Genomic DNA, 26,289 nt, shown 5'->3' with positions numbered 1-26,289 from the left:
CAAAAATGCTAGGCTGCTCGGTGAGCTCCGATGGTGAAGAACTGCAGTTTGAGTGCAGCTGTAGATCATGGAATGTGATAGAACGCCAGCCATTGTAGAAAGGAAAGAAGAGATATTAAAGAGAAGAAATTAAACTGTTTTGCAGATGAATGAGAAGAAGTGGTGCTCTGTGCCATCTTTAGCTCCTCCTCCAAGTGCATGGAAACACAGAGTCTAGATATCCATGGCAAACATGAGGCAATCAGGGTCAGTATACTGAGAGTTGTTAAAGTGGTGGAAGGCATCCTTAGTGTCACACACATTGGTGGGATGGGATTAAACCAAGCGGCTGTATGGAGTACATCTATGAGGACATGAGCTCACTGGGCAAGCACAAGCAGGAAGAATGGGCCTACCAGGTGCATGCATCACCCACTGTTCCACTCTCTGTATACACATGACTGTGTGGCTGGGCATAGCTCAGATAACATCTGAAAAATTTGCTGATGATACAACCATTGTTGGTAGAATCTCAGGTGGTGACAAGAGAACGTACAGGAGTGAAATATGCCAACTAGTGGAATGGTGCCGCTGGAACAACCTGGCACTCAGTGTCAGTAAAACGAAAGAGCTGATTGTGGAGTTCAGGAAGAGTAAGATGAAGGAACACATCCCAATTCTCATAGAGGGATGAGAAGTGGACAGAGTGAGCAGCTTCACGTTCCTGGGTGTTAAGATCTCTGAGGATCTAACCTGGTCCCAACCATTGATGTAATCATTAAGAAGGCAACACAGCGGCTATACTTCATTCGGAGTATGGAGAGATTTGGCATATCAACAAATATACTCCAAAACTTCTATGGTTGTACCATCGAGAGCATTCTGACAGGCTGCATCACTGTCTGGTATGGAGGAGCTACTGCACAGGACCAAAAGAACCTGAAGAAGGTTATAAATCTAGTCAGCTCCATCTTGGGCGCTAGCCTACAAAGTACCCAGAACATCTTTAGGGAGTGGTGGCTCAGAAAGGTAGCGTCCATTATTAAAGACCTCCAGCACCCAGGGCATGCCCTTTTCTCACTGTTACCATCAGGTAGGAGATACAGAAGCCTGAAGGCGCACACTCAGCGATTCCGGAACAGCTTCTTCCCCTCTGCCACCCGATTCCTGAATGGACTTTGAAGCTTTGGACACTATCTCACTTTGTTAATCTACAGTATTTCTGTTTTTGCACATCTTTTAATAATCTATTCAATATATGTAATTGAATTTCTTGTTTATTTATTATGTTTTATTTTATTTGTTATTATTTTTCTCTCTCTGCTAGATTATGTATTGCATTGAACTGCTGCTGCTAAGTTAATAAATTACACGTCACATGCCGGTGATAATAAACCTGGATCTGATTCTGGTGGATCATGTGTAAGGGTTGAAATGGGCAGTGTGGGGTTGGGAAACTTAGAGGATGGAAGTTGTAGAGGAGAGATCAACAGAGGTTACATGGGTAGTAACAATGCAGGAGTCTGTACCTGACTTTTCTCAGTTGCGCTTCAGTCTAATTTTTCTGATTTTTCTCATTGGTGACTTGGCATTTGGCATGGGGATGTGAAACTGTGTGATTGGGTTGACAATGGGGCAGATACACTGTGTAGTGAGCATTAGGAAGGACAGGCAGATGATAGGTCAAAATTGCCGTCACTGGGAAGATTTGCAGTGTAACAGCGGGGCAAAATCAAAAGGGTAATAAATACAGGACTGAAAGTGATATATTTGAAAGTGCTCAACATACGGAATAAGGTGGTTATTCCTGTAGCTCAGTCAGGGAATGGCAGGTATGATGTTATGGGCATCAATGAATCGTGGTTGATAGAGGAGTATAATTGGGAGCTTAACATGCAGGGATCACAGTATATTGAAAGGACAAGCCGAAGGACTCAGAGTCATAGAAAAGTACAGCACAGTATCAAGCCCTTCAGGCCATCTAGGGCACACTGAAACCTTTTAAACTGCCTAATCCCATCGATGTCCACTGGGAACATAGCCCTCAATACTAGTACCATGCTTAAACGTTGAAATTCAGCTTGCATACACCACATGTGATGGCAGTTCATTCCACACTCTCATGACTCTCAGGGTGCAAGAGTTTTCCTTCAATGTTCCCCGAGACCTCAGCTTTGCTTGTTGTTCGGCAGCTGGGGTGGGGTCAAAGCACTCGGGATAGGATGGTGCTCGGAGACAATGTGTCGGAGGGGCTGGTCGGAGGCTCAAAGTTTTCAGACATGCTCAGAGTCCGCTGCTTCCAATGGTGCTGCATCAGCAAGTTGGCAGCGCTTGGAGGTTCATGGCAGGGAGAGCTTCTCCCTTCTACTGCCTGCGTGAGATGATGAGGCTATCGGGACTTTGAGAATTCTTTTTACCGTGCCCATGGTCTGCCCTTTATCAAATTATGGTATTCCTTTGCACTGTTGTAACTATATTCTATAATTATGTGGTTTTGTAAGTTTTAGTCTTGGTTTGTCCTGTGTTTTCTTGTGATATCATTCTGGAGGAACGTTGCATCATTTTTTAATGCATGCATTTCTAAATGACAATAAACGAGGACTGAGTGTCCTCATCATCTAAAAACTTTTCACATTCCACGCTTAATCCATGACCTCTGTTTATAGTCCCACATAACCTCAATGGTTAAAGTCTGCTGGTATTGACGCTATCTATACCCTTCATAATTTTGAATATCTCCATCAGATCACCCCTCAGTCTTCTACATTCTGAAGAATAAATTCTACATGAGAGCCCAATGATCCAAAAATTGCATGCTTTTCCTCCTGCACCAATTCCTTAGCCATGTGTTGAACTGTATAATCTTCTTATTTCTATCCTCACTAGCATGTGGCACTAATAGCAATCCTTTTGCAGAACCAGTCATAAGGGGATGGCTGGGAACGGACCCAAGTGCAAGACACAGATGCTGAAGTACTAGGGACAGGACTAGGATACAGGGTGAGGGCAAGGACATGGACACAAAAACCGTGAACCTGGAACAGGACTGGGCAAGAGAGCTAGGAGCCCGGGCTTGGACTCCAAGCCAGAGACGGGACAAGAACTTGGGTCTTGCCTCTGGTGCAGACCCCAGAACTAGGCAAGGACGAGACTTGGCTGGCAGGCAGGATGAGACTGGAGTCTCCAGATTTGAGGTGAGGCTGGAGACCAGAGGCTTCAGGCGAGGCTGGAGACCAGATACTAGAGGTGAGGCTGGAGACCAGAGACTTGAGACGAGGCTTGAGACTTCAGGTGAGGCCTGGGGTCTTGAAGCTTGGCTTGGCTAGAGGCTTGGGGGTCATGAAGCTCCTCCTGGGCAGGGTGTGGTACTCCTGGGCAGGGCACGGATCTCCACCCAACAGAGGCAAGGGACAGCAAGGGACAGAACCGACCGCAGGGTAATGGCAAGACAGCCTGACTTACCCAGCAGAGGCAAGGACAGGATGGGAGCTAGGTACAGGGTGGCTCCAAGACAAGACTTCAGGCGCGGTGAGGCGAGAGTTACCGGCAAGAGAAGGCAAGGCTTCAGGCGAGGAAACAGAAGGCAGGGGAAGGGATACAAGGAGTAAGGACAAGAACAATCCAGAAGCCATGCCCTGGTGTCTGGAGGTATTTATGCAGCCAGCCCTAATGAGAATCAGCTGCCTCAATAGTGCTCAACAGGAACAGAAACAGGGTAGACAGGAAAACCTGGAGCAAGGGTCGATGCTCTTTAATTCCTTTTCCCTCCCTGTCATCCAGTTTCCTGTGTCCTGCACCTTGGGTGTAACTACCTGTTCATTTGTCTTATTTATCACACTCTCAAGGTGGCATGGCTCTGTTGCTGAACAATGAAATCAAATGCTTAGAAAGAGGTGAAATGGGATTGGAATATGTAGAATTGTTGTGGGGAGAATTAAATATAGACAAAGGTAAAAAGACCGTATACAAGCCTCCAAACAGTAGCCAGGATGTGGGCTACAAAGTTACAATGGGAGATAGAAAAATCATATCTGAAGAGCAATGTTAGGATAGTCATAGGAGATTTCAATATGCATATAAATTGGAAAAATCAGGTTGGTGCTGGTTTTGGATCCCAAGAAAGAGAATTTCTACAGTACATTTGGGTTTGGCTTTTTAGAGCAGCTTGAGCCCAGTGGGGGATCAACGGTTTTTGATTAGGTGTTGTGTAATGAATTGGATTTGATGAGGGAGCTTAAGGTGAAGAAACTCTTAGGAAGCAACAATTATAATATGATAGAATTCACCCAAGAATTTGAGAGGAAGAAGTTAAAGTCAAACGTATCAATATTGCAGTGGTGAAAAGGGAATTACAGAGGCATATGAGAGGCGATGGCTGAAGTTGATTGGAAAGGGGTAGATGAAGGGGGTCTGGAGGTAGATGAGTCATCCAGACAAGATGGTCTACACCACAGGGTTCTGAAAAAGATAGCTGAAGAGATTGTGAAGGCATTGGTAATGATCTTTCAAGAATCAATAGATTCTGGCATGGTTCTGGAGGATTGAAAAATTGCAGATGTCTTTCAACTCTTCACGTGAGAGAGACAGAGGAAAGGAAATTATATGCCAGTGTGGCACATAATAAAATAGGCATGATTACATTAAGGGAAACTCATACCTGACAAATCTAAGGGAGTACTTTGAGGAAATAACAAGCAGGGTAAAGAAAGGAGAATGGGTAGATGTTGTGTACTCAGATTTTCAGCAGGCCTTTCACATGGTGCTGCACATGAAGCTGCTAAATGAGATAAGAGCCCATGGCATTGGCAGCATGGATACAGCCTTGGCTGATTGGCAAAGGAAAGGGTGTGAATAAACTACACCTTTTCTAATTGGTGCCAGTAACTAGTGGTGTGACTGCAGGTGCTAGTGTTGGGACTGCTTCTTTTCATGGTGTATTTCTGAATGACAGAGTTAATGGCTTTCAGGCCAAGTTTGTGCAGGATACGAAGACAGGTGTACATGTAGGTTATGTTGAGGAAGCAGGGAGTTTACAGAAATAGTTATACAGATTAGAATAATGGGTAAAGAAATGGCAGATGAAAGTTTCTGGAAGTTTATGGTCATGCACTATAGTAGAAGGAATAATAGTGTAAACTATTTTCTAAACGGGAAGTAAATTCAAATGTTACCATTCATTTTGAGAGGACTTGAATAGAAAAACAAGCATACAATGCTAAGGCTTTATAAAGCACTGGTGCGGCGTCTCTTTGAGTACTGTAGGTATTCTTAGGCCCCGCATTAAAGAACGGATGTGCTGAGGATGGAGAACGTCCAAAGGTTCACAAACATGATCCCAGAATTAAAGATATATAATTTAAGGAGCTTTTAATGGCTCTGGGCCTCTACCTTCAGAAAATGGTAGGAGAAATGGATTATTCCTGGTGCTGGTGGTGCGGGGAAATTCTTACTGCAGAAATAGGCAACGCTGGAAGAACTCAGCATGGTGGGGTGTGCAAAGCTCATTGAAAATTTGGGTACAGGAGGACAAAGAGCTCTCTGCCTCAGGGTAGATAAGGTCAGAGCCGACTGTGAAGACATGACAGAGGTTGGCAACAGCGTCAGCGACGTGAAAGGTGTTGGGGCTGGGTTCAGCGAAGCTTGAGGTATTGATGCAGGAGTCAGGAAAAGGATAAGAGTTTACAGCTGGAGTCGAAGCCGGAACCAGGTTCAGGGAAGAGTATGGGATTGTAGTTAGTGAACGGTAGGGGGAGGAAGCCAGAGTCAGAGACGGGTAGTGGGGTCAGCAAAGCGTAGACGGTTGCAGTTAGAAATAGGAGAGGGCTGAAGTCCACAGGAACAAAAAAGGGTGGCGAGTTCAGAGAATATGCAAGGGGAGTGAAATTCAAATCAGTTTGTGGAGATGAGGAGTAGCCGTAGGAGACCAGCGGTGGGTCGGGACAGCTAGTGCGGAGGAGTTTGTGTAGGGAGTTAAGAACTACGGTCAGGGAAGGGTAGGGGTGGAGCTGTGGTCAGCGAATTGTGGAGTTTGGACCTGGGCTCAACAAAAGTTCGAAGTTTAGAGATGTCAGTGATACTGAGATGGGAAGATTGTGGGGGGAGGGAGGGGCTCATCAAAGTTTCTGGAGACGAGGGTTTGGGAGGCGTAGGAGACCAATGTAGGGTGGGGAGTAAATAAAATGAGCAGTAGCACCAAACGGCAGAATGACAGATCTCGGGAAAGGGGTCGGGGCAAGCGAGCTTATTATATTTCTAAATACGAAAGTCATGCAACCAGAATTATCCACAAAATCCCCTCCAGTCTTATTCCTGTCGGGACAAACACGAGAAAGTGTGCAGGTGCAGGAAATCCAACGCAACACGCTGGAGGAATGCAGCGGGCCAGACAGCAGCTAGGGAAAAGAGTAAACAGTCGACATTTCGGGCCGAGACCTTTCATCTGAGCTAGAGAGAAAGAGGAGAAGTCACAGTAAGAACTGTTACTGTCGACTGTTCAGGAATCTTTGCTCAGCTTAACACACAGGATATCTGTAATAATCGAACCGTATATATTTCTTTGAGATGAAGTGTTTATCGGGGAGTTTTCCTCTCGCTGTAGACGCTGCTTGTCATTTTGGGCTTTCCCAAATTTGCACAGACTACAAAGGAGCAGCTGCTATGGTTCAGTTGTTCAATAGCCCACAAAAAGCAGCAGCACAGAACACACAAATTGCGATCAAACTTCCCTCAGCTTCACGTTCAGACTTTGAAGGATCATGATTCACTGTATGCACCCTTTCTTTTAATTATCACATCATCAGTAAAGGTAATTTCTTTCGCCCCAAAAGGTAAATCGGAGTGGCGGTGGGAGGGTCAGAAGCACTCGAACTAATCCGTGCTGCCCCCAGTAAGGGCGGGGAATCTCGAGACAGTGCAAATTACAACTTCAGTTTTATACTCATCTCACATTTATTATGCATGCTTACCGAACACAGCATTTCCCTTCTCGCCTTGAATCGTCCGGAATTCCTGATTCGACCCTCGTAACTACCAGATTTCAGACGCCAACTGTGTGGAACTTTACGCACGCCGGATGAACAAAGAATATGGATCAAGCGATCCGGACACAGATCTCGGTGGTAGCCGGTCGCAGTCTGTGGTAGTAGTCAGAGGAGTCGAAAGAATTTCGGCAAAACAAAGACTGTGAATGCTAGATGACAAATGCGCAGTTAGACTGCAACCAGCAGGGATGGAGTGCAGTGAGCGGCAAAGGTTTGGTGCTGAGGTAGTAGAGGATTACTCGGTGACCAACGCCGGGAGTATGCTGAGCAGATTTATAGTTCCCTTGAACAACCGGCAATACGGTGCGCAATGGACAGAGGATTTTACGCAACCACCTCTAAAACAACAATTCGGTCACGTTTATGCAGAGAACAATTAGTTTATTAACATTAACATATTACCCGCACAACGTGGGGTGCTGGACAATAATTTTACTCGGCAATATTTTAAAAACGTACAGTGAAGAACGATACGAATTAAACTTGTTTCATCCCTGAAACATCTGTTAAATATATTAAATTCACAGTGGGGCAGTTTTCCCAGTCGGAAGATGCTGCCTTGACAGAGAGGGTGGAACATGCAACAGTGATATCGCCCCTCAAATTCCAATTCACGCAGGTTGTGGGAAACGACGGGACCCAAAACTTCACATAAATACATCAACAAAAAGAATAAAATACGGAACGTATAAGTAAAAAAATACAACTTGAGAAAAAAACGATTCGAGGTCATTTAGAAAGATTCATTGAACTTTAATAGATACGGAATTAATTACCGTTGTGTTCGTTATTGTTCGATACAACTTCTCACATGAATTGTTAAAGCTGATGAATCCCTGAAGACGTTCCCACACGTCTGACAAGTTTCAACACAAGTGTGAGATTTCTGCTGGTGAAGATGAGCAAAGCTCTTCCCACATTCGGAACATTTATACGGCCTCTCTCCGGTGTGGGTCCGCTGGTGTTGATGGAGGCTCCCTGACACCGTGAAACTCTTCCCACATTCGGAACATTTATACGGCCTCTCTCCGGTGTGGGTCCGCTGGTGTCGGTGGAGGCTCCCTGCCTGTGTGAAACTCTTCCCACATTCGGAACATTTATACGGCCTCTCTCCGGTGTGGGTCCGCTGGTGTTGGTGGAGGTGCCCTGCCCGTGTGAAACTCTTCCCACATTCGGAACATTTATACGGCCTCTCTCCGGTGTGGGTCCGCTGGTGTTGGTGGAGGCTCTCTGCCCGTGTGAAACTCTTCCCACATTCGGAACATTTATACGGCCTCTCTCCGGTGTGGGTCCGCTGGTGTTGATGGAGGCTCCCTGACACCGTGAAACTCTTCCCACATTCGGAACATTTATATGGCCTCTCTCCGGTGTGGGTCCGCTGGTGTTGATGGAGGTTTCCTGCCTGTGTGAAACTCTTCCCACATTCGGAACATTTATACGGCCTCTCTCCGGTGTGGGTCCGCTGGTGTTGATGGAGGTTTCCTGCCTGTGTGAAACTCTTCCCACATTCGGAACATTCATGCTGTCTCTCCTTTTTGCCAGCTTGAGGGTAATCTGACTTGGCAAATGTCCTCTTTCTATCGGATACTGTGAATGGACCCTGCCTACGTTTCGACACTGGACTCTGACCATCTTGGTTTACATTGGAGGACGATGGTTCTCCAGTTGATGTTGGTCTGGACGCTGCAGCGTGTCGTCTCAAATGCCGTTTAAGGAAATCTGTTGTGGTAAATGCAATGTTGCACTGAGGGCAAGGATAACAGTCACTCTGGGTCACTTGATGTGATATTGGAGAGAGAAAAAACAGAAAATACCACTTTCAGCAAAATATACAAGAATCAATTTGATTGTGAGATCTGTAATTGCTTCATCATTACTGAGATGCCCTGAGACATTAATTCTAAGACTGTGAAGGTGGGGGGAGTGGGTTGAGGGGACAAATTTATGAAACTCTGCAGGATTTCCATAAATAATCAAGGATGATGGATTCTATCTCTGATCTCCTCCATGTATTAATCTTTAACAATTCCTCTAGACTCTGCAGGTTAAGATGGGGAACAGAGAAGCAAAATGTACATGTCAGATAAAATCACGAGCTGGGAATTGCTGCGGTCCACAGCAGGGCAAGGGAACTGAATACATCTGTCAATATGCTCACAGGTTATAGACTGTGTTTTTTTTAATAAATCAATGCATCTACGAAATATACACATATCATTCAGTGCAGTTCTGTGTGCTTTACCTTTTGTCAAATATCTCATCTGCATGAGTTTGCTATGTTGTTTTTGATAGTTATACGTTCGAGTTGAAATTCCGATAATAAATTTACAGTAAACATATTGTTTTCCTGGAGTTTGTTAAACTGATCAGAATGCTCACATTTTGCTTCCTGATTTGACATCCACATGGAGGTCCAAGTGATTCCCAGCTCCTTGGCATAATCATCACCGTACCAGACCAGTAACTCACAGTGAGGAGGAACTGGCTTACACGTCCTGTAGTAAATGTTTCCACAGTGCTGGAAGGCAACCAGGTTCTGTTCCTCCTCCTTTCTGGCACAGTTCACAAACCTGGAACACAAGAAGTAAATATGAAGTGAACAACGTAAAATTGTGAAGTAAACACAGAAAGTGAGGTCTGTTTGCAAAGCCGAATGAATGAAAGAAATCTCCAGTTCTGGCACAAATTCAAAAATGAAATATGGAAGACTCTTTGTCAGAAATCGGTCAAGCAGTCTTTCATCTGAAACTTTAACAAATTTCCAACCAGAAATGTGGACTAGCCTCCTCAATGTTCCCAGAACCTCCTCTATTTATTTTATGTTTCAAGCATCTACAGTTTGTTTTAGATTTTTATGTCAAGTTCTAGTTGAATTTTCATTCAAGCATACATCAATCTAACCAAAACAAAACAATGTTCCTCTGGGGACAAGTTACAAAACGCCTTTCCAACAGCACACTTCAAATAGCACACGTTTATGATTCAACTTCAAATCTGATGTCTAGATAAAGCAATCTCACACAATTTAGATGCAGAATATATTGACTGTGATATTAACAGGAGGGTAAAAACCAACAGGAGTGAGGAAGCGTGGTGTGAAGTGGGTTAATACTTTCCTGAGACTTGCTGTGACTCCAACAAATCTCAGAATCTATGCCTGACTTTAAACTGTGGTTTCAGTATCCCAGTCAGATCGAAACATGGCAGGCTGATTATTTTCAACACAAGAAATTCTGCAGACGCGAGGAATCCAGAGAAACATGCACAAAATGTTGGCGAATCAGCAGGCCAGGCAACATCAATGGAAGTGAATAAATAGTCACTATTTCAGACCAAGACCCTTCTTATAGACAGAAAAGGAAAGGGAAAGGGAAAGGGAATAAAAAGGTGGGGGATCTAAAGGAGGATAGATAGAAAGTGATAGGTGACACTTGGTGGGCATGAAAGGTAAAGGGCTGGAAAGGAAGGAACCAGATTGGAGAGGTGACAGAGAGAAGAGGTAAGAGGCCAGAGTAGGAAATAGAAGAAGGGAGGGAGAGGATTTCACTTAACCATAAGAAGAAACAGATATTGACAGCATCATGTTAGAGACTACCCAGTGGTACAAGAGGAGTCCATGGCGAGTAAGGAGGTGAATGGGCAGGTGTAGTGATTTGGCCAGCTTGCAGGGGTAAGTGCTAGGAGGGACTTTGATAGATAGAATCCCTTTGGAGATGGCAGAAGTTGCAAAGAACGATGTGTTAGATGCATCGGCTGATGGGGTGGTAGGTAAGGAGAAGAGGGACTATGTCACTGTTAAAGCGGTGGGAAGATAGGATGAGTGCAAGTGTTCAGGAAATGGTGGAGATGCAGGTGAGGGAAGCATCAACAGTGGAGGAAGAGAAAACCCAGTTTTTGAAGAAAGAGTACATCTCTGATATCCTGGAAAGGAAAGCCTCATCCTGGGAACAGATGTGGCAGAGGTGAAAGAACTGGGAAAGGGGAATCATCTTTTTTAAACAGAAGATAAGGTGGGAGGAGGTATAGTCAAGAAAACCATTGGAATCAGTAGGTTGATAAAAATGGCAGTCGACAGTTTGGCTCCACAGATGGAGGCAGAGGGATCAAGAAATGGGATGGAGCTGTCAGAAATGGACCAAGTGCATGTAAGGGCAGGAAAGTTAGAGGAAAACTTGATGAAATTAACAAGCTCAGCCTGGGTGCTTTGAATCAGCACCAATGCATTTGACATTATTGCAGCATCAGTTGGCAGCACAGGATCACAAGGCTTGAGGAAGGATTTGTGGGCCTTGGCCTGGTCTGAGGAGAAAAGTTCCTTTAGCTACAAAACAACTGTCAGAGAAAGTGTTGATTCTTCTGCAACATTCAAAATCAGTTATCCATCATTGACTTGTAATTGCATTAATCTTTCCTTACCTCATCCAGTTTGATTTAGCTTCATCCTGGGCATCTATATACTCAAGTTCTTTGTTTGCCTTGCTGATCTATGGAAAAATATTTTGGTACAACTCCCTGATTAATGAAGAACATAAGCATGAAGTTTCCACATTTTCCCATACTATCAATTCAATTAATTATCCTTTAATCTGTTTAATGAGCTTATGCTTTAAAAGCACAGCACTCCAACAATATTCCTAGGGCTCAAATCATGTGGAAAATGAGCTACTGGAATATATACTCGGAATTCGGTACAACTTTGAAAAGTTTTGCGTGGTAGTTAAAGTTTCTTTAGCTAGAACAAAGTTCTGATCATTTGTGTTGGCCACAAACATTTAATATACTCTCAATCCAGGAGTGTAGAAATCAGAATAAAAGGAAGGGTAACAGAGCAGGAACGAGACGGAGTATCTATTCAGCTGAGAGTGGGAAAGAACAAAGCTTGACAGTGTGTGAATGGTATTGAGAATCACTGGAACATGCGGAGAAGAGAGAAATTAAGGGTCAAAAGTTCTGTATTTTTTCTCAGCTGAGAATACTTGTCTGTAGCTGGTTCCCTAATTCCAGTGAAAAATAATTTAATGACAAAGTTTAGCAGTGTACAAATAATGATGGTGGTAATAATGGAAGACAGGATTATCAACTATGGGGAACATTTTGTGAACGTACTGCCCCCTCACTGTTTTCCCTATGGTGGTGTTTAGCTGGTCTCGAGCTAGTAGGAACATATTTGCTCCAAAAATTCTCTTCAACAGGTGCAACCTAACACGTGGAGCATTGCAAACAACAGGAATTCTGCAGATTCTGTAAATTCAAGCAACACACATCAAAGTTGCTGGTGAACGCAGCAGGCCAGGCAGCATCTCTAGGAAGAGGTGCAGTCGACGTTTCAGGCCGAGACCCTTTGTCAGGACTAACTGAAGGAAGAGTGAGTAAGAGATTTGAAAGTGGGAGGGGGAGGCAGAGATCCAAAATGATAGGAGAAGACAGGAGGGGGAGGGATGGAGCTAGGAGCTGGACAGGTGATTGGCAAAAGGGATACGAGAGGATCATGGGACAGGAGATCCGGGAAGAAAGACATGGGGGGGGGGACCCAGAGGATGGGCAAGAGGTATATTCAGAGGGACAGAGGGAGAAAAAGGAGAGTGAGAGAAAGAATGCATGTATAAAAATAAGTAACAGATGGGGTACGAGGGGGAGGTGGGGCATTAGCGGAAGTTAGAGAAGTCGATGTTCATGCCATCAGGTTGGAGGCTACCCAGTCGGAACATAAGGTGTTGTTCCTCCAACCTGAGTGTGGCTTCATCTTTACAGTAGAGGAGGCCGTGGATAGACATGTCAGAATGGGATGTGGAATTAAATGTCTATCCACGGCCTCCTGTACTGTAAAGATGAAGCCACACTCAGGTTGGAGGAACAACACCTTATGTTCCGACTGGGTAGCCTCCAACCTGATGGCATGAATATCGACTTCTCTAACTTCCGCTAATGCCCCACCTCCCCCTCGTACTCCATCTGTTACTTATTTTTATACACGCATTCTTTCTCTCACTCTCGTTTTTCTCCCTCTGTCCCTCTGAATATACCCCTTGCCCACCCTCTGGGTTCCCCCCCACCCCTGTCTTTCTTCCAGGACCTCCTGTCCCATGATCCTCTCGTATCCCTTTTGCCAATCACATGTCCAGCTCCTGCCTCCATCCCTCCCCCTCCAGTCTTCTCCTATCATTTTGGATCTCCGCCTCCCCCTCCCACTTTCAAATCTGTTATTCACTCTTCCTTCAGTTAGTCCTGACGAAGGGTCTCGGCCTGAAACGTCGACTGCACCTCTTCCTAGAGATGCTGCCTGGCCTGCTGCGTTCACCAGCAACTTTGATGTGTGTTACGTGGAGTATTGCTTTTGTTAACTGCAAGAGCTACTTACCACCCATGAATATCCACTGACAGCAGCTGCTTCTTCACTAGAAACCTCCCCTTCATATGGTCCAAAATGAACACCTCTGGGAATAAGCTTCCCTTCATTCCAGACACCCAGACCAGCTTTCTGAATTTTTGATGGGGCTATGTAGAGACCCTCAGGAAGAGTTAAACGTGCTCTGTCTGGTTGATTGAAATCCACAACAGTGTCCTTCATAAAGATGGGTGGACCATGCACAGGGCATTCTTCAATAAAAAACATCTCGCAGGCTTCACAAACTAAAATACAAAGTTAAGAACTGATCAAGATGTTGCTGTTCCTATAGCTGGTGGGGGCTAGTGCTGAGAAAGGCTAAATGATCCACGATGGATGTAATTCTACTGCATGTCTTTGCATATAATACCATCATGAACTGGTTGCTGTGCAAAGCATCTGGAAAAATAATTGCTCAAAATTTGAGAAAATCTACAGATGCTGGACTCCAAGCAACACACTCAACGTGCTGGAGGAACTAAGCAGGCTAGGCAGCTTCTATGAAAAACAGAAAACAGATGATATTTTGGGCCGACACTTTGTCAGACTTGATCACCTCTTTTCCATGGATGGTGCCTGCCCTGCTGAATTTCTCCAGCATTTTGTGTGTGCATTGCTGAAAAAAAAAGTATCTTCCATTGCTATGACCTATATGTGGAGACATTCCTAGCAAGTCAGAATAACAATGGAGATATGTAAAAAGTCACTTCATTAGGTCAGCCGTAGGTTAACACGAATATCTTGCGTTAAGATTGAACTGTTTCATTCAAAAGACTATTCAAATACAACTAAGTGTTCACTTATAAACATGAAGAGAAACTCATGATGATCAAACACAATACTGTAATGATGCCAGGGAAACTGCAAAGAAAATGTTTAAAGCTAACAATGTCATGGCAAATAGGATCAACTCTAATAAAACTGCTTTAAAAAGGTTAAAGAAAAGTTCTATAATTTGAACTAATGAAGCATTTATAACTGGGCCACTGCATGAGAAAAGATACAAAATTTGATCAACAATCCAATGGAGTAAAGTGGTTGCATACTTTCTAGCAGAGGGGTACTTTCACAAACAAAAACCTGATGAATTAGTGTTTACATTTATTTTTGGTAAAATTGGCTCAGGAAATGATGAAGTAGCATAAGAGTGATGGAGACAAAATGAAACATTCACTTTAAAAATGGTAAATGAAATTGTTGGCAACTGCAATATTCTTATGAAGAAGAGAAATGGACAATTGTATGGAGAATCAAGACTGCAACAGCAACCAGTCACAAAAAGATAAAAATCTATAACAACATGGTCTGGAAATCTGAAATGAAAGCTGAAAATTCTGGAAACAGTCAGCAAATAAGTCAACATCTGTGAAATGTAAAATAGCAAAACATTTCATTCTGAAGTTCAGATCATGGGAATTAATCCAGAAATATTACTTGTTTTTCATGATCTGCAGGCTACCTCTGATACTTGTGTAATATGACAGAATTCATTCATAACTGCACAGTAAGAAATCCCTTGGGGAAAATATAGTGAAGTAATAGGAATCTGCATTGAGATAATTAGTGACAAAAATACATCAGAAATTATGACATTGAAGTCAAATCATTTATATTCATATTAAGATCAGATTGCTAACATTTGAAAATGGGATGAAAAGTTATGACAGTAGGTTAAGAATGCTAACTATTTCAAGCCATATTTTGTTTGTTCATTGTAGGTTATCATAAGGATCAGTTGAAGTTATTGGTTTCGTAGAAGGCAGACTGTAATATTTCCCAGCTTGCCCTGGATTCAACTGTAGGTGGCAAAACAACCCATGAAAAATATCAGCAAATTAATATAAACTGGACCAAGAAGATGCTGACCATACTGCAATGTGCAGAAGTAAATTTAACATCAATCATGCGATTACTGGCCGTTAAAGTTAAAGAGAAATCATACACTCGGATCCAACATGTCAGCGCTCTTTTCCCAAACATTCTACACATCTCATTGTTCCATCATTCCTATAGCCTCCCATTCCATTGTGTCATCACAACAATTCTCCCAATATATTACACATGCTTTAAACAAAAAGATTGATAATTTGGACCTACAAAGGTAGTCGTCATCACGAAGCTCTTGTTCCTCAATGTAATTTTTCTTCTCTTTCTTTCGTAAATCATACCGTCTTTTCTCAGACACTTTGGTTGACTTATCATTTGTTGATCCAAACATATTTTTGGTGGAGACAGCTGGAATAACACAAAATGAGCAAATATTAAGCAAATTAAATTAATACAATATAGAACAGGACAATATTGTAACTGGCTAGTCTGTAATGTTCTACCAAATGAATTAAACTAGTAGTTAAATACCAATATAAACAAATCCCATCTGCCTATACAACATCCACATCCATCCACTCACTTCACACTGATATGTCTTTCTAGGAAAACACTTCAAAGCCTGAATCATATTTGCCTCTACTGCCACCCATGGCAATACATTCCAAGCACCAAGCGCTTTCTGTGCAACAGCCTGCCCTGCACATCTGCTTTGAACTTACCACCTCACACTTTAAATGCATGCCCACCATTATAATGCGTTTTGCCTGGACAGACTCATTTCCCAGCACCAGGTCCAGTCTGGCCCCTCCTCATATTGGACTATTTACACATTGATGTATGAAACCCACCGGGATACACAAAACAAATTCTGTCCCATCAAAACCTCCTGTGCCAAGGAGCTTAGTCTATAATGAGGAATGCGAATATAGCTGTGGCTGATACCCTGTTGCTTTTACAGCTTTCCCCAATCTCCCTAATTGCCCACCATTGAGAACATCTACCATGAACGCTGCCTGGGCAGGGTGAAAAGCATTATCGAGGATGTATCTCACCCTAACCATGGACTTTTTACTCACCTCCCATCCGGTAGGCACTACAGGAGTCTCCGTTCCCGCACCAGGAGGCAGAGGAAGAGCTTCTTCCCTGAGGCTGTGACCCTGCTGAATCTCACATCACAGCGTTAAGCAGAATTACACCCATATTGTACTGTCTCAGTGCTTTCATATTTGTGTGCAGTCGCACTTACTTTTTATTCGCAGTTAGTTTGTAAATAACACGATTTGCATTTCTGGTTAGATGCTAACTGCATTTCATTGGCTTTGTATCTGTACTCAGCGCAATGACAATAAAGTTGAATCGAATCTAATCTAATCCAATATCCATTCCTCAATGACCCTGAGGCTGTTGTGGAATCTGTAGTATAATCCCAGAGTGATTGCATTTTAATTTTAATTTCTACCCATATATACATGGTAGATGAACCCTACATTATGTTCCATTATTGTTTCAAGTCAGTTTCGACAGTAAATACAGAGATATATAGAATGCAATATATTCATAAATCCAACTAAAATAGCTATGATGGAAGTTAGATCATATTCATCTTACATCCATCATTTATATTAATAAATGAAAGTCAATGTTTGGTCTCTACTTTTGAGCTTCACCTGCAGAAACCAAAATTACCTGCTGCTCTTTTGATTTGTTTCACAAAAATGGGATCTTCCTTCACTGAGCCATGTTCCTCAGTGACTTCACTCAAATCTTCACGTTTGTCATTGTCTGAATGAGGTGTGACCTGTAATGTGACAATTTGGTGCAAAGTGTGATGCTCAAACAGTGCTTCAGAATAACGTAGCAAGATTTTGTTTTTTATTCCTACTAGTTCTTTCTTTGTTTTTCAGTTGAACTCCCAAACCAATCAACAAATAAAAGTAGTAACTACCCCATGTTGGTAATTTCTGTAAGGCCACATCTTTCATACCATGCTGTGAAATAATAATTAATCACATCAGCAGATGAGAAAAATTGAATACAATAATTAAATAAGTTGTTTGGAAATTAACAACAGCCCTGTCCACAAAACCAGAACAAATGAAGGAAACCCATCTGATTGTGAATCAGGGGAATGAGAGGAGATTTGACTCATCTTCTTAATACTTGTCTCTGATCGTCCTTCATATTACACCCAATCCTCAGAGAAGTTGCAAATTAACATTTCACAATGACATCAAAAGTAATTTGAAATGGCAGATGGTCTGCCTAACAAATTTTGTGTAACAATTGTCCTCTCCTGAACACCAAAAGATCGTTGCTAACTTTAGCACATCAATCCAACAGCAGTGATTGTGAAAACCCAAAGAGTTCAATCATTTTCTTCTTTAGAAATAGAAATACTGATCTAGGTGACCATGCTATTAATATTGAATATTAAGATATTAATTTATTCAGTGAGTATTTCCTTTTCCTACCTTGCCAACAGTCCTCTTAGCTCCCTGGCTATATTGACGTTTAAAAGGAGGTATAAAGGTTCTCATTCCTTGCAAATAAAAAGTGAATCATCAGTTCAGGTTAAGATAGGAAATTTTATCCCACCTGCTTGGCAGTTCTGGAAAATCCAGTATATGCTCAAATCACTACAGTTTAGAAACCTTTAGATCACTTTGCACTAAACATTGTGTTTTGTTCTGATTCTGTTCTGTAATGTAAAAGTTTTTCTTATTTTATGTTTTTCCTGAGAATGCTGCTGATATGATACTATGTGCCTGCCATACTTCTGTAAGTATATTTTACTTTGTTGTCTTCAGGCATGTACTTGTCCATAAGATAATAAACTGAACTTTTGACATTTATTTAAAGCTTAAATTAAAAGCAAGATACTGTATCAGAAAAGTAAAAGTAAACTCACACCGTATCAGCAATGCAATAGGAAACTGCAATACTTTACCTTCTCTCTGAACTTTCGTTTTGATTCTCTTTGACAATATATTCATCAGGCTCAAGGCCAAACTTTGCAGATGAAGTTTTGGTAACAACTGCATCAAATATTTCAACAAATAATAAATTCAAATTACTTTGTGACTTTTTGGAAAGGTTAGGTGTCCACTCCTCATCTGAACCACTTGATTCATATAAATGGGGCTGACACCCTCTGCTTCGCCGTCCCATGAATTCTGGCTTTGGTACATTCAGTCCTGTGAAAAGTAAAATGTGTTCATCATCTCTTGATGATAATGCCAGTATTTCCTTTCACTAAATTTACAAGCACAAGATAGCTAGGAGGGTTAAGAGGGGTCATGTTTAATTCAAAAAGTCACAATCAAATACAACGAAGGGTTCATTTTAAGACTTGAAAAGAAACATCATAGGTTTCTTTATTATCCAGAAAGGAGTGTCTGGCCAGGGCTTAATGGGAATATTGTTGTGCTATTGATTAGGAAACTCTCACAAGGAAACGAAAACAAGCAAAACTGCACAAGGAATCTTGGAGTAATCTCAAGGCAGTTTGGTGTGCTCATTTCCTCTAGTGACAAAGAAATCTTAGAGTGATCACACATTACTTTCGAGCAAGTCATTGGGCAGGAATTTGATTCTTGGTCACATTCATTTCCGAATTCATGTGTGCTTGTATGCTTGTGTCACTGTTTAATTTTAAACTTATCTTGTGCTTTGACAGACATTTATTTAGTATGAAAAAATGAGACCATCACCAGCAGAGTAGGCATTTAATGTGCTTTTGAATTGCCTTTTGTGTGACATAGCAGCCAAACTTGGAGACAGTGGGGCCCCAATCCACAAGATAACCCGGTCGTTTTTAGTGCAGTAGTCACAGGTTTGAAATATTTTGATGGAAAATCTTGCCATAAACATCCCAGCGCATTTCCAATGTCGTATAGCTTGTAGAGACAGTGCATGTTTAGTTTGGTGAAAGCAGTACGTATCAAGCACCATGGAGAACACGCCCTCATCCAAGGTACTTTCACAGTGCTCCATTGCTCACTTTAATATTTGTTGTTTCTGAGTGATCTGTCGAGTAGGGGATATCATCTTCCCATATTCTGGTTCTGTGTGTTTTTGGGATGCTCTTCAGATTTAGTGCACTTACTATTTTTACGAGGTTCTTTGTAAATCCAATATTTCATTTAATTTGCTGAATAGACTTCCCACATGGTCTTCCAATGTCTTGAACAGTCACAGATCACGGACAGCCACATCAGCACTGCTGTTAGAACTTGACAGGATAACTTTAAAGTATTGTCTGTTCCTCACACAATGCCAAACCTTAATGCCATTTTGTTAATTTGGGAGAAAACACTGACAATGGTTTGCTTGATGTTGTGAATAAATTTGCACTATTCTTCAGAAAAATAATTAATTATTTGTCTACCAGTTTCAGAAAACCTGATGCACAGCAGAGAGCATCCTGACTGGTGCATCATGGCCTGGTATGGAAATACCAATGCCCAAGAACAGGTAAGCCAAGAAACAGTGGTGAATTCACCACAGTCCATCAAAGCAAAAGTCCTCCCAGCAATTGAGCGATGCCACAAAAAAGCATTCAACATCGAGGATACCCACCATCCAGGCAATGCTCTCTTCCCTCTGCTGCCATCGGGAGAAGGTGAAGGAGCCTTAGGTCCAACACCACCTAGTTCAGGAACAGGTCTTACCGTTCAAATATCGGTCTCCTGAACCAGTATAGAAAACTTCACTCACCTCATCACTGCACTGATCACACTATGAACACACTTTTAAGGGCTGAATAACTCAAGTGCACGATATTATTTGTTACTTTTTTCTGACCATGATTATTATTATTGTATTTGCAGTTGCTCATTATTTTTATATTGGTTGTTTGTCAGTCTGTATAGTTTTTCATTGATTCTATTGTATTTCATCACTCTACTGTGAATGCCTACAAAAAGATAAACCGCTAGGTAGTGTATGATGGCATAAAAAGACTTTAAACTTAGCAGGCATTTATTGCTGGAGTGTTGGTCAGCAGAAAGGCAAGTTAACAGTCCACCTTCATTTAGATTTTTTCTGTGTTAGCCAATTCCTTTGTACATATTGTGTTGGATAGGTCAAAGCTTAGGTATTCAGTGTGTTAACAGGCAAGTGCTAATTGGATTGCTTAAGCTCTTGCTTCTTGACTGAGATTGCAGTGACCTTGCTTCAAACATGGAGACAACAAAGATTTCAACTAGGGGCAGCTTGGCAGAAGAGAGGAAAGATCATTATGCAAGAATATGTAATAATGTGCATTTATCCTGTTGATTTTAACTGTGGAGAGTGCTTGCTTCATTCATTATTTGCATGTCAGAAGGACATGTCATTGCATATAAACCGTAGGTTGACAGCTTCTAAGGGTGCCAGAGGTTACTGATACAATGGGGTTGAGAGGTATAATGAATCAGCCACGATGCAATGACAGAGCAGACTTGATAGATGAAATAGCCATATTCTGCTCTCATGTCTTATGGTCTTAAGACTTTCACACAATCAATCTCTTTTGACTTGTGCATTTCAGTTAGTGCAGAGGAATAAACAGTTGATGTTATAGGCTGAGACCCTTCATGAGTTCTGTTTGTTTCTTCCCATAGATACTGCCTGACCTACTGTGAATCTCAAATATTTCGTGTGTTGTCTTGGGTTTCCAGTGTCTGCAGATTTTCTTGCGTTTGAATCAATATTATCACAGAACAGGGCTATTAAATGTATTTCTACAAATTCTGAAAGTGTATCAGCAGAGGAAATAGAACACTCAAACGAACACAGCCTTCAAACTCATTATCTACTGCAAAGGCATGTGGGAAAATCATATGCCAACAGGAGTCAACTGAAAATGCCAAACAGAATATTCAGGAAAGTAATGGTTTCTACAAACCAATGGCGAGCATGGCTTCATAGTTCCGCTTCACATTCTTATAGCGGAGTTTCTCCCAGTCACTCAGCTCTGCCCACTCTTCTTTGGAAAAGTAACGAACAATGTCATTAAACTTGTTTGCATCCTGGAAAGATAAGACATGTTTCCTGAAATACCAGAGTATTTATCAGAGTAGAATATCTATTTTCTTTTATCACAGTTACAAAACAGATTAGACAACATTCCACATATTTATTTTGTGTGCAAGGATAATCCCTGCAATATAGGAAACAGGATCAAGCGATCACAAGCTCAAATTAAAGGGGAGCCCCACTGGGCTGGACGTAAGGAGAAATTTTATTTAGAGGTTGGTAAATACTTGGAATTTACACCCAAGAGCTGAGTGAGATCAACCACTGATTACATTCCAGATGAAATGAAAGTATGTCAGGATATCAGAGGAATGAAACTACTACATATCACAAAATGAGTTAAATAATGCTCTTCAGCACATAAATGAGCTATGATATTGTGGAATGATGGGGAATGCTTGAGAAGCTGATTGACTACATCTTGAAAATCATTTGCAATTATTTCTGGATGTAGGAAAGACGCTATATTGTTGGCATAGTTACTTCAATATTTCAATAATGCTGTTGTCATCCAGTGACATCTGAACAATAAAACAGGAGACATAACACAAGCCCTATTTTCACTTCACACAGTTCATGTCTAGGAGTTAAGAACTCATTTGATTCTTTTAAGAAAACCTACGAAGTTGCGATAAAAGACATCAAAAAAAGAACAAAATGGTGAAGATAATCAAATGACAGGCATGATCTGTGGAAACAGAAATTGTGAATGTTGCCTCACATCTGGGGAGAAACAAAACACCATAGGGATACAGAACTGGAAGCATGAGGTAGATAGTCTGAATGGCCACACAACCAAAATTAATGTCCACGATGAGGATCAACACCCGGTTTAACTCATCAACTCCCCACTGACAGGAATGAATGTGGCTGGGGCCTCTCCACAAGCAGGCACTAAGCTGGTCTAAGATGGAGCAACAGCATCGTTTCCCTTTCAAGGCCATCAAGAGCACATCTATCCATCATCTGTGTCCAAGGTCCCAGGGAACTCACCTCCGATTCCCAGCTCCCAGACATGACTTCATCACCTACAGCAACACTTCAGCCTTCTTTCCTGAACTCACACACCCCAATTCCCCTGATCCTTCTCGCCCCTTTCTCCTTCTGGGCAACTCTGCTGCCCAAACCTCTTTCCCTGATGCTGTTACTTCCCGCTCTGCCGAGACGGCAAACAGCTCAATCATCTCCTGTGACCAGAGTGATGTTTTCTCGGTATTGCGCTGGAGATCGTTTCTCCCACAAGAGTTTCCTTCTGACGAGGGTGCACTGACTCCTCACTAATACTCTCGATCACGGGTCTACTGCCTTGTGTCCTGAGAGAATTCGGTCCGTCACGATTTCACTCTCAGAAACTCCACACAACCACACACACCCACCACCTCCTGCCGTAACCCGCTGCTCGCCTGCACGCTGCTATTTATAGACGTTACTCACGTGAGCGGGGCTGGGCCAATCAGACGACGGCATACCGCACTGCGCGTGCCGCGCTGAAGCTCTGAGGTAAAAAGCGCCAAAACCGTCCAGAACTTCACATCATCTCCGCTTTCCCGCCAGAACGACGGGATGGGTGGGATTGTCTACGGCGCATGCGCGTTGTCCGGGTAGGTGACGTGATGACGACAGGGGGCGGAGCCTGGGCGGGGCTTTGAAATAGCAGTTTCTCCTTGAGCAGGTGAAGAAGTTGGTTTTAGTTTATACGATTTTATAAAGTCCAGGGATTCTGTTATTCCTGAAAGTCTGTTGGTTCATCAGTACTGTGGTGGCCAGTGCGATCATGTTTGCTGTTGTGTGCTGGGGCAGCAGGCTGAGGGTAGCAGACACCAACAGAATCAACAAACTCATTCGTAAGGCCAGTGATGTTGTGGGGATGGAACTGGACTCTCTCACGGTGGTGTCTGAAAAGAGGATGCTGTCCAAGTTGCATGCCATCTTGGACAATGTCTCCCATCCACTACATAATGTACTGGCTGGGCACAGGAGTACATTCAGCCAGAGACTCATTCCTCCGAGATGCAACACAGAGCGTCATAGGAAGTCATTCCTGCCTGTGGCCATCAAACTTTACAACTCCTCCCTTGGAGGGTCAGACACCCTGAGCCAATAGGCTGGTCCTGGACTTATTTCCTGGCATAATTTACATATTACTATTTAACTATTTATGGTTTTATTACTATTTAATATTTATGGTGCAACTGTAATGAAAATCAATTTCCCCCAGGATCAATAAAGTATGACTATAACTACTATAAGTTAAGGAAAATATTATGATATGTCAGCTATTTTTGCAAATGGATCCAAATATAGTTAATCCGGGAATGTGGCTGTTTCAGTGCCCAAATTACAGGTAACAATACAGAAATGAAAAAATAATTATTTATCAGTACATATAGCAGAATTGGTTGGCATAATGTTAGGCTTACAGTGGCTGGTGGAAGTTTGTCCATGTAAAGTTGTAACGTTCAGATGCCTTTTTCAGTCTTGAAGAGTTGAAACAGCAGTAGGTCAATTTACTGTTGGAAACTCATCAAAGATTAGTTTGTGTCCAAGTTATCGATCTGTATTTTTTTCTTAAGGGTCCCTGCACATAGATTTGCTGAGGGGTTTTGAGAGGGTTGATTGTTTAGCTGAAAGGGTGTAATAAGTTCAGCAGTGGATATAGACCTTCCACTTAGCAAATCAGAAGCTAAGGGGTTGGCAGGGTTAAGAATTATGGCAAGACTTGTGGAATAATGAGCATGGGGGAGAGACCTTTACAAAATACATGAAACTTGAGTTCATTAGAAAGTGGGATAAAACGAGAAGGGATGAGTTATGTTGACATGACTTACAATGGTGTAATTATTCCTTGTTTCTCATTTGTAAACATCATTCTGGGTTATGCAGGTATTATTATGAAACAATTGAATATATGTTATTACGCCGTCAAGCATATGGTTGAAAGAAATCAAATGCAGGCTTCATAATCTTTTGGGTTGATAGATTTCATTTAAAACTGTTGCTAAGTTATGGGAGTGGCTTTAATTTAACTCACAGTATTGTCTTTCACTACTTACAATCTATAGGGCTTTTTGGAGTAATTTACTACTCTGCACACTCTCTTTGCTAATCCTAGCCTTGCGTTTAAACCCGCCGATGAAGGGTGTGCTAGAGTAGTCTGGCAGACTGACCTCTACCTTGCTGAGGCACAACGACAACTGTCAGACACCTCCCTTTACTTATCCTTTGAACAGGACCCCACCAGGCTCATACTGTCTTACATTAAGTCTGCCATACCTGCTGACCTTGATAAATACCAGTTTGCATATCGTGAACATATCGACAGAGGATGCAGTTATCACAGCTCTCCACACAGCCCTTACAAGCCTGGATCAGGATAACACCTATGTAAGAATGCTGTTTGTGGACTACAGCTCAGCTTTAAATACAGTCATCCCCTACAAACTGGTGCAGAAATTGAGCAGCCTGGGCCTTGGCAGTTCACTGTGCTCATGGATACTGGATTTTCTGAGTAACAGACCCCAAAGCGTCAGGATGGGAGAACACACATCATCTACTCTCATCCTGAACACCGGTACACCACAGGGGTGTGTTCTCTGCCCCATCCTCTATTCTCTTTTCACCCATGACTGCTCTACCATTCACTCCACCAACACCACTGTCAAATTTGCTGACGATACCACCCTGATAGGTATCATATCAGACTGTGATGAGACAGCCTATAGGGAGGTGGTACAGCATTTGACAGAATGGTGTTGACATAATAACCTGGACTTGAACATCACAAAAACCAAGGAGCTGATAGTAGATTTCAGGAAATCAAAGCGCGTGGGGCACTCTGCTCTGCACATATACGGGAAAGAGGTGGAGAGAGTAGAGAGTTTCAAGTTCCTCGGCGTCCACATCTCGGCTGACCTCAGCTGGACTGCTCAATCTCTTATCAGGTGGGGAAGGCCCAACAGAGGCTCTACTTCCTAAGAAAGCTAAAGCACGCTCTCCTCCCTCAACACCTGCTGATCAACTTCTGTCGGACAACTATAGAGAGCCTCCTGACGTATTGCTGTGCAGTGTGGTTTGCCAGCTGCACAGAACAGAACAGGAAGGACTTGCAGCGGGTGGTGAGGGTAGCAGAGCGGGTTATTGGCACAACATTACCCTTCCTTAGAGACAGTTGTACTGGCAGACTTCAAAAGAAGGCTACTTGTATTCCAAACGATCCTACTCATCCTGGACATCATCTGTTTTCCCCTCTACCTTCTGGGAAGAGATACAGAGCATTAAGGCTGAAAACAAAGAGGCTCCTTAGCAGCTTCTACCCACAAGCAGTGAAATGTATAACACCCCCTTCCCTTCTCCTGCCCCCCTCCTAAGACGGCGGCAGCTAAATGCATCACACTTCCAGGAATGGCAGGTGTGCAATAGTCCTAACCCCCCCATCCATATATATTAATTTTGGACTGCATTCCTGAGGTTTTAAGTTTATGTATATATTCTTTCTCATGCTGCAAAAAGTTGAGCTGCTAAACTGTGTTTCATTGCTCCACAACAATGACAATAAAGATATTCTATTCTGTTATTTTCTAAGGAGCACCAGGTCATTGTCTCCAACACCATCACCAGTATAAATAAATTTAGGGATCTCCCAGCGGCTGCCACCAACACTCATAGTTTCTTTGACCGGCACCACCGATTTCTACCTCCTACTCAAGAGCAACAAAACTGCCTGTCCAGGTGGATCCAGGTTTTTGTTTGTTCCTGCCCCACTGAACCTACGAGGGGTGATTGATAAGTTTGTGGCCTAAGATAGAAGGAGTCAATTTTAGAAAACCTAGCACATTTATTTTTCAACATAGTCCCCTCCTACATTTACATACTTAGTCCAGCGGCCGTGGAGCACACAGTTCCCTTGTTTGTAGAAGTCAGCGTCTTGGATCTCCTGAAAGTGGTCCACAGCATGGGTGATCGATCAGTTCATGGCCTAAGTTAGAAGGAGATGAGTTATGAACTTCAAACTTTCCGCATAATCACTCAAAGTGTTGA

The 26,289-nt window shown here is 42.5% G+C and overlaps 2 protein-coding genes across 2 annotated transcripts in view; both read right to left on the bottom strand.

Moving 5' to 3' along the window:
• Positions 1-26,289, bottom strand: part of LOC140202063 (uncharacterized) — a 381,219-nt gene that overhangs the window by 213,026 nt on the left and 141,904 nt on the right. The window contains 2 exon segments of the mRNA XM_072266920.1: positions 6,945-7,112; positions 7,831-8,505. Coding sequence (XP_072123021.1) covers positions 6,945-7,112; positions 7,831-8,505 — 843 coding nt within the window.
• On the bottom strand, positions 9,109-22,719 carry prdm9 (PR domain containing 9). Its single transcript, XM_072266838.1, has 7 exons — positions 22,687-22,719; positions 21,122-21,245; positions 15,502-15,639; positions 13,378-13,649; positions 11,436-11,503; positions 9,399-9,589; positions 9,109-9,125 (listed from the first exon to the last, which is right to left on the bottom strand). The coding sequence occupies exons 1-7, from the start codon at positions 22,717-22,719 to the stop codon at positions 9,109-9,111; spliced, it is 843 nt and encodes a 280-aa protein (XP_072122939.1).

The sequence above is a fragment of the Mobula birostris genome, chromosome 8, assembly GCF_030028105.1.
Source record: "Mobula birostris isolate sMobBir1 chromosome 8, sMobBir1.hap1, whole genome shotgun sequence".
Classification (NCBI taxonomy): domain Eukaryota; kingdom Metazoa; phylum Chordata; class Chondrichthyes; order Myliobatiformes; family Myliobatidae; genus Mobula; species Mobula birostris.
The sequence above is the reverse complement of the archived record's forward strand: the minus strand, read 5'-3'. Positions and strand labels throughout refer to the sequence as shown.

What these genes read in the sequence shown, in the direction of transcription:
- prdm9 (XM_072266838.1), bottom strand. Translation starts at nt 22,719, where the DNA reads ATGCCGTCGTCTGATTGGCCCAGCCCCGCTCAC. An exon ending in TCAGTGGATATTCATGGGTG is followed by an intron (nt 11,504 to 13,377) that starts GTAAGTAGCTCT and finishes ATTTTTCCATAG; the next exon opens with ATCAGCAAGGCAAACAAAGA. An exon ending in GCTAAATCAAACTGGATGAG is followed by an intron (nt 9,590 to 11,435) that starts GTAAGGAAAGAT and finishes CTTGTGTTCCAG; the next exon opens with GTTTGTGAACTGTGCCAGAA.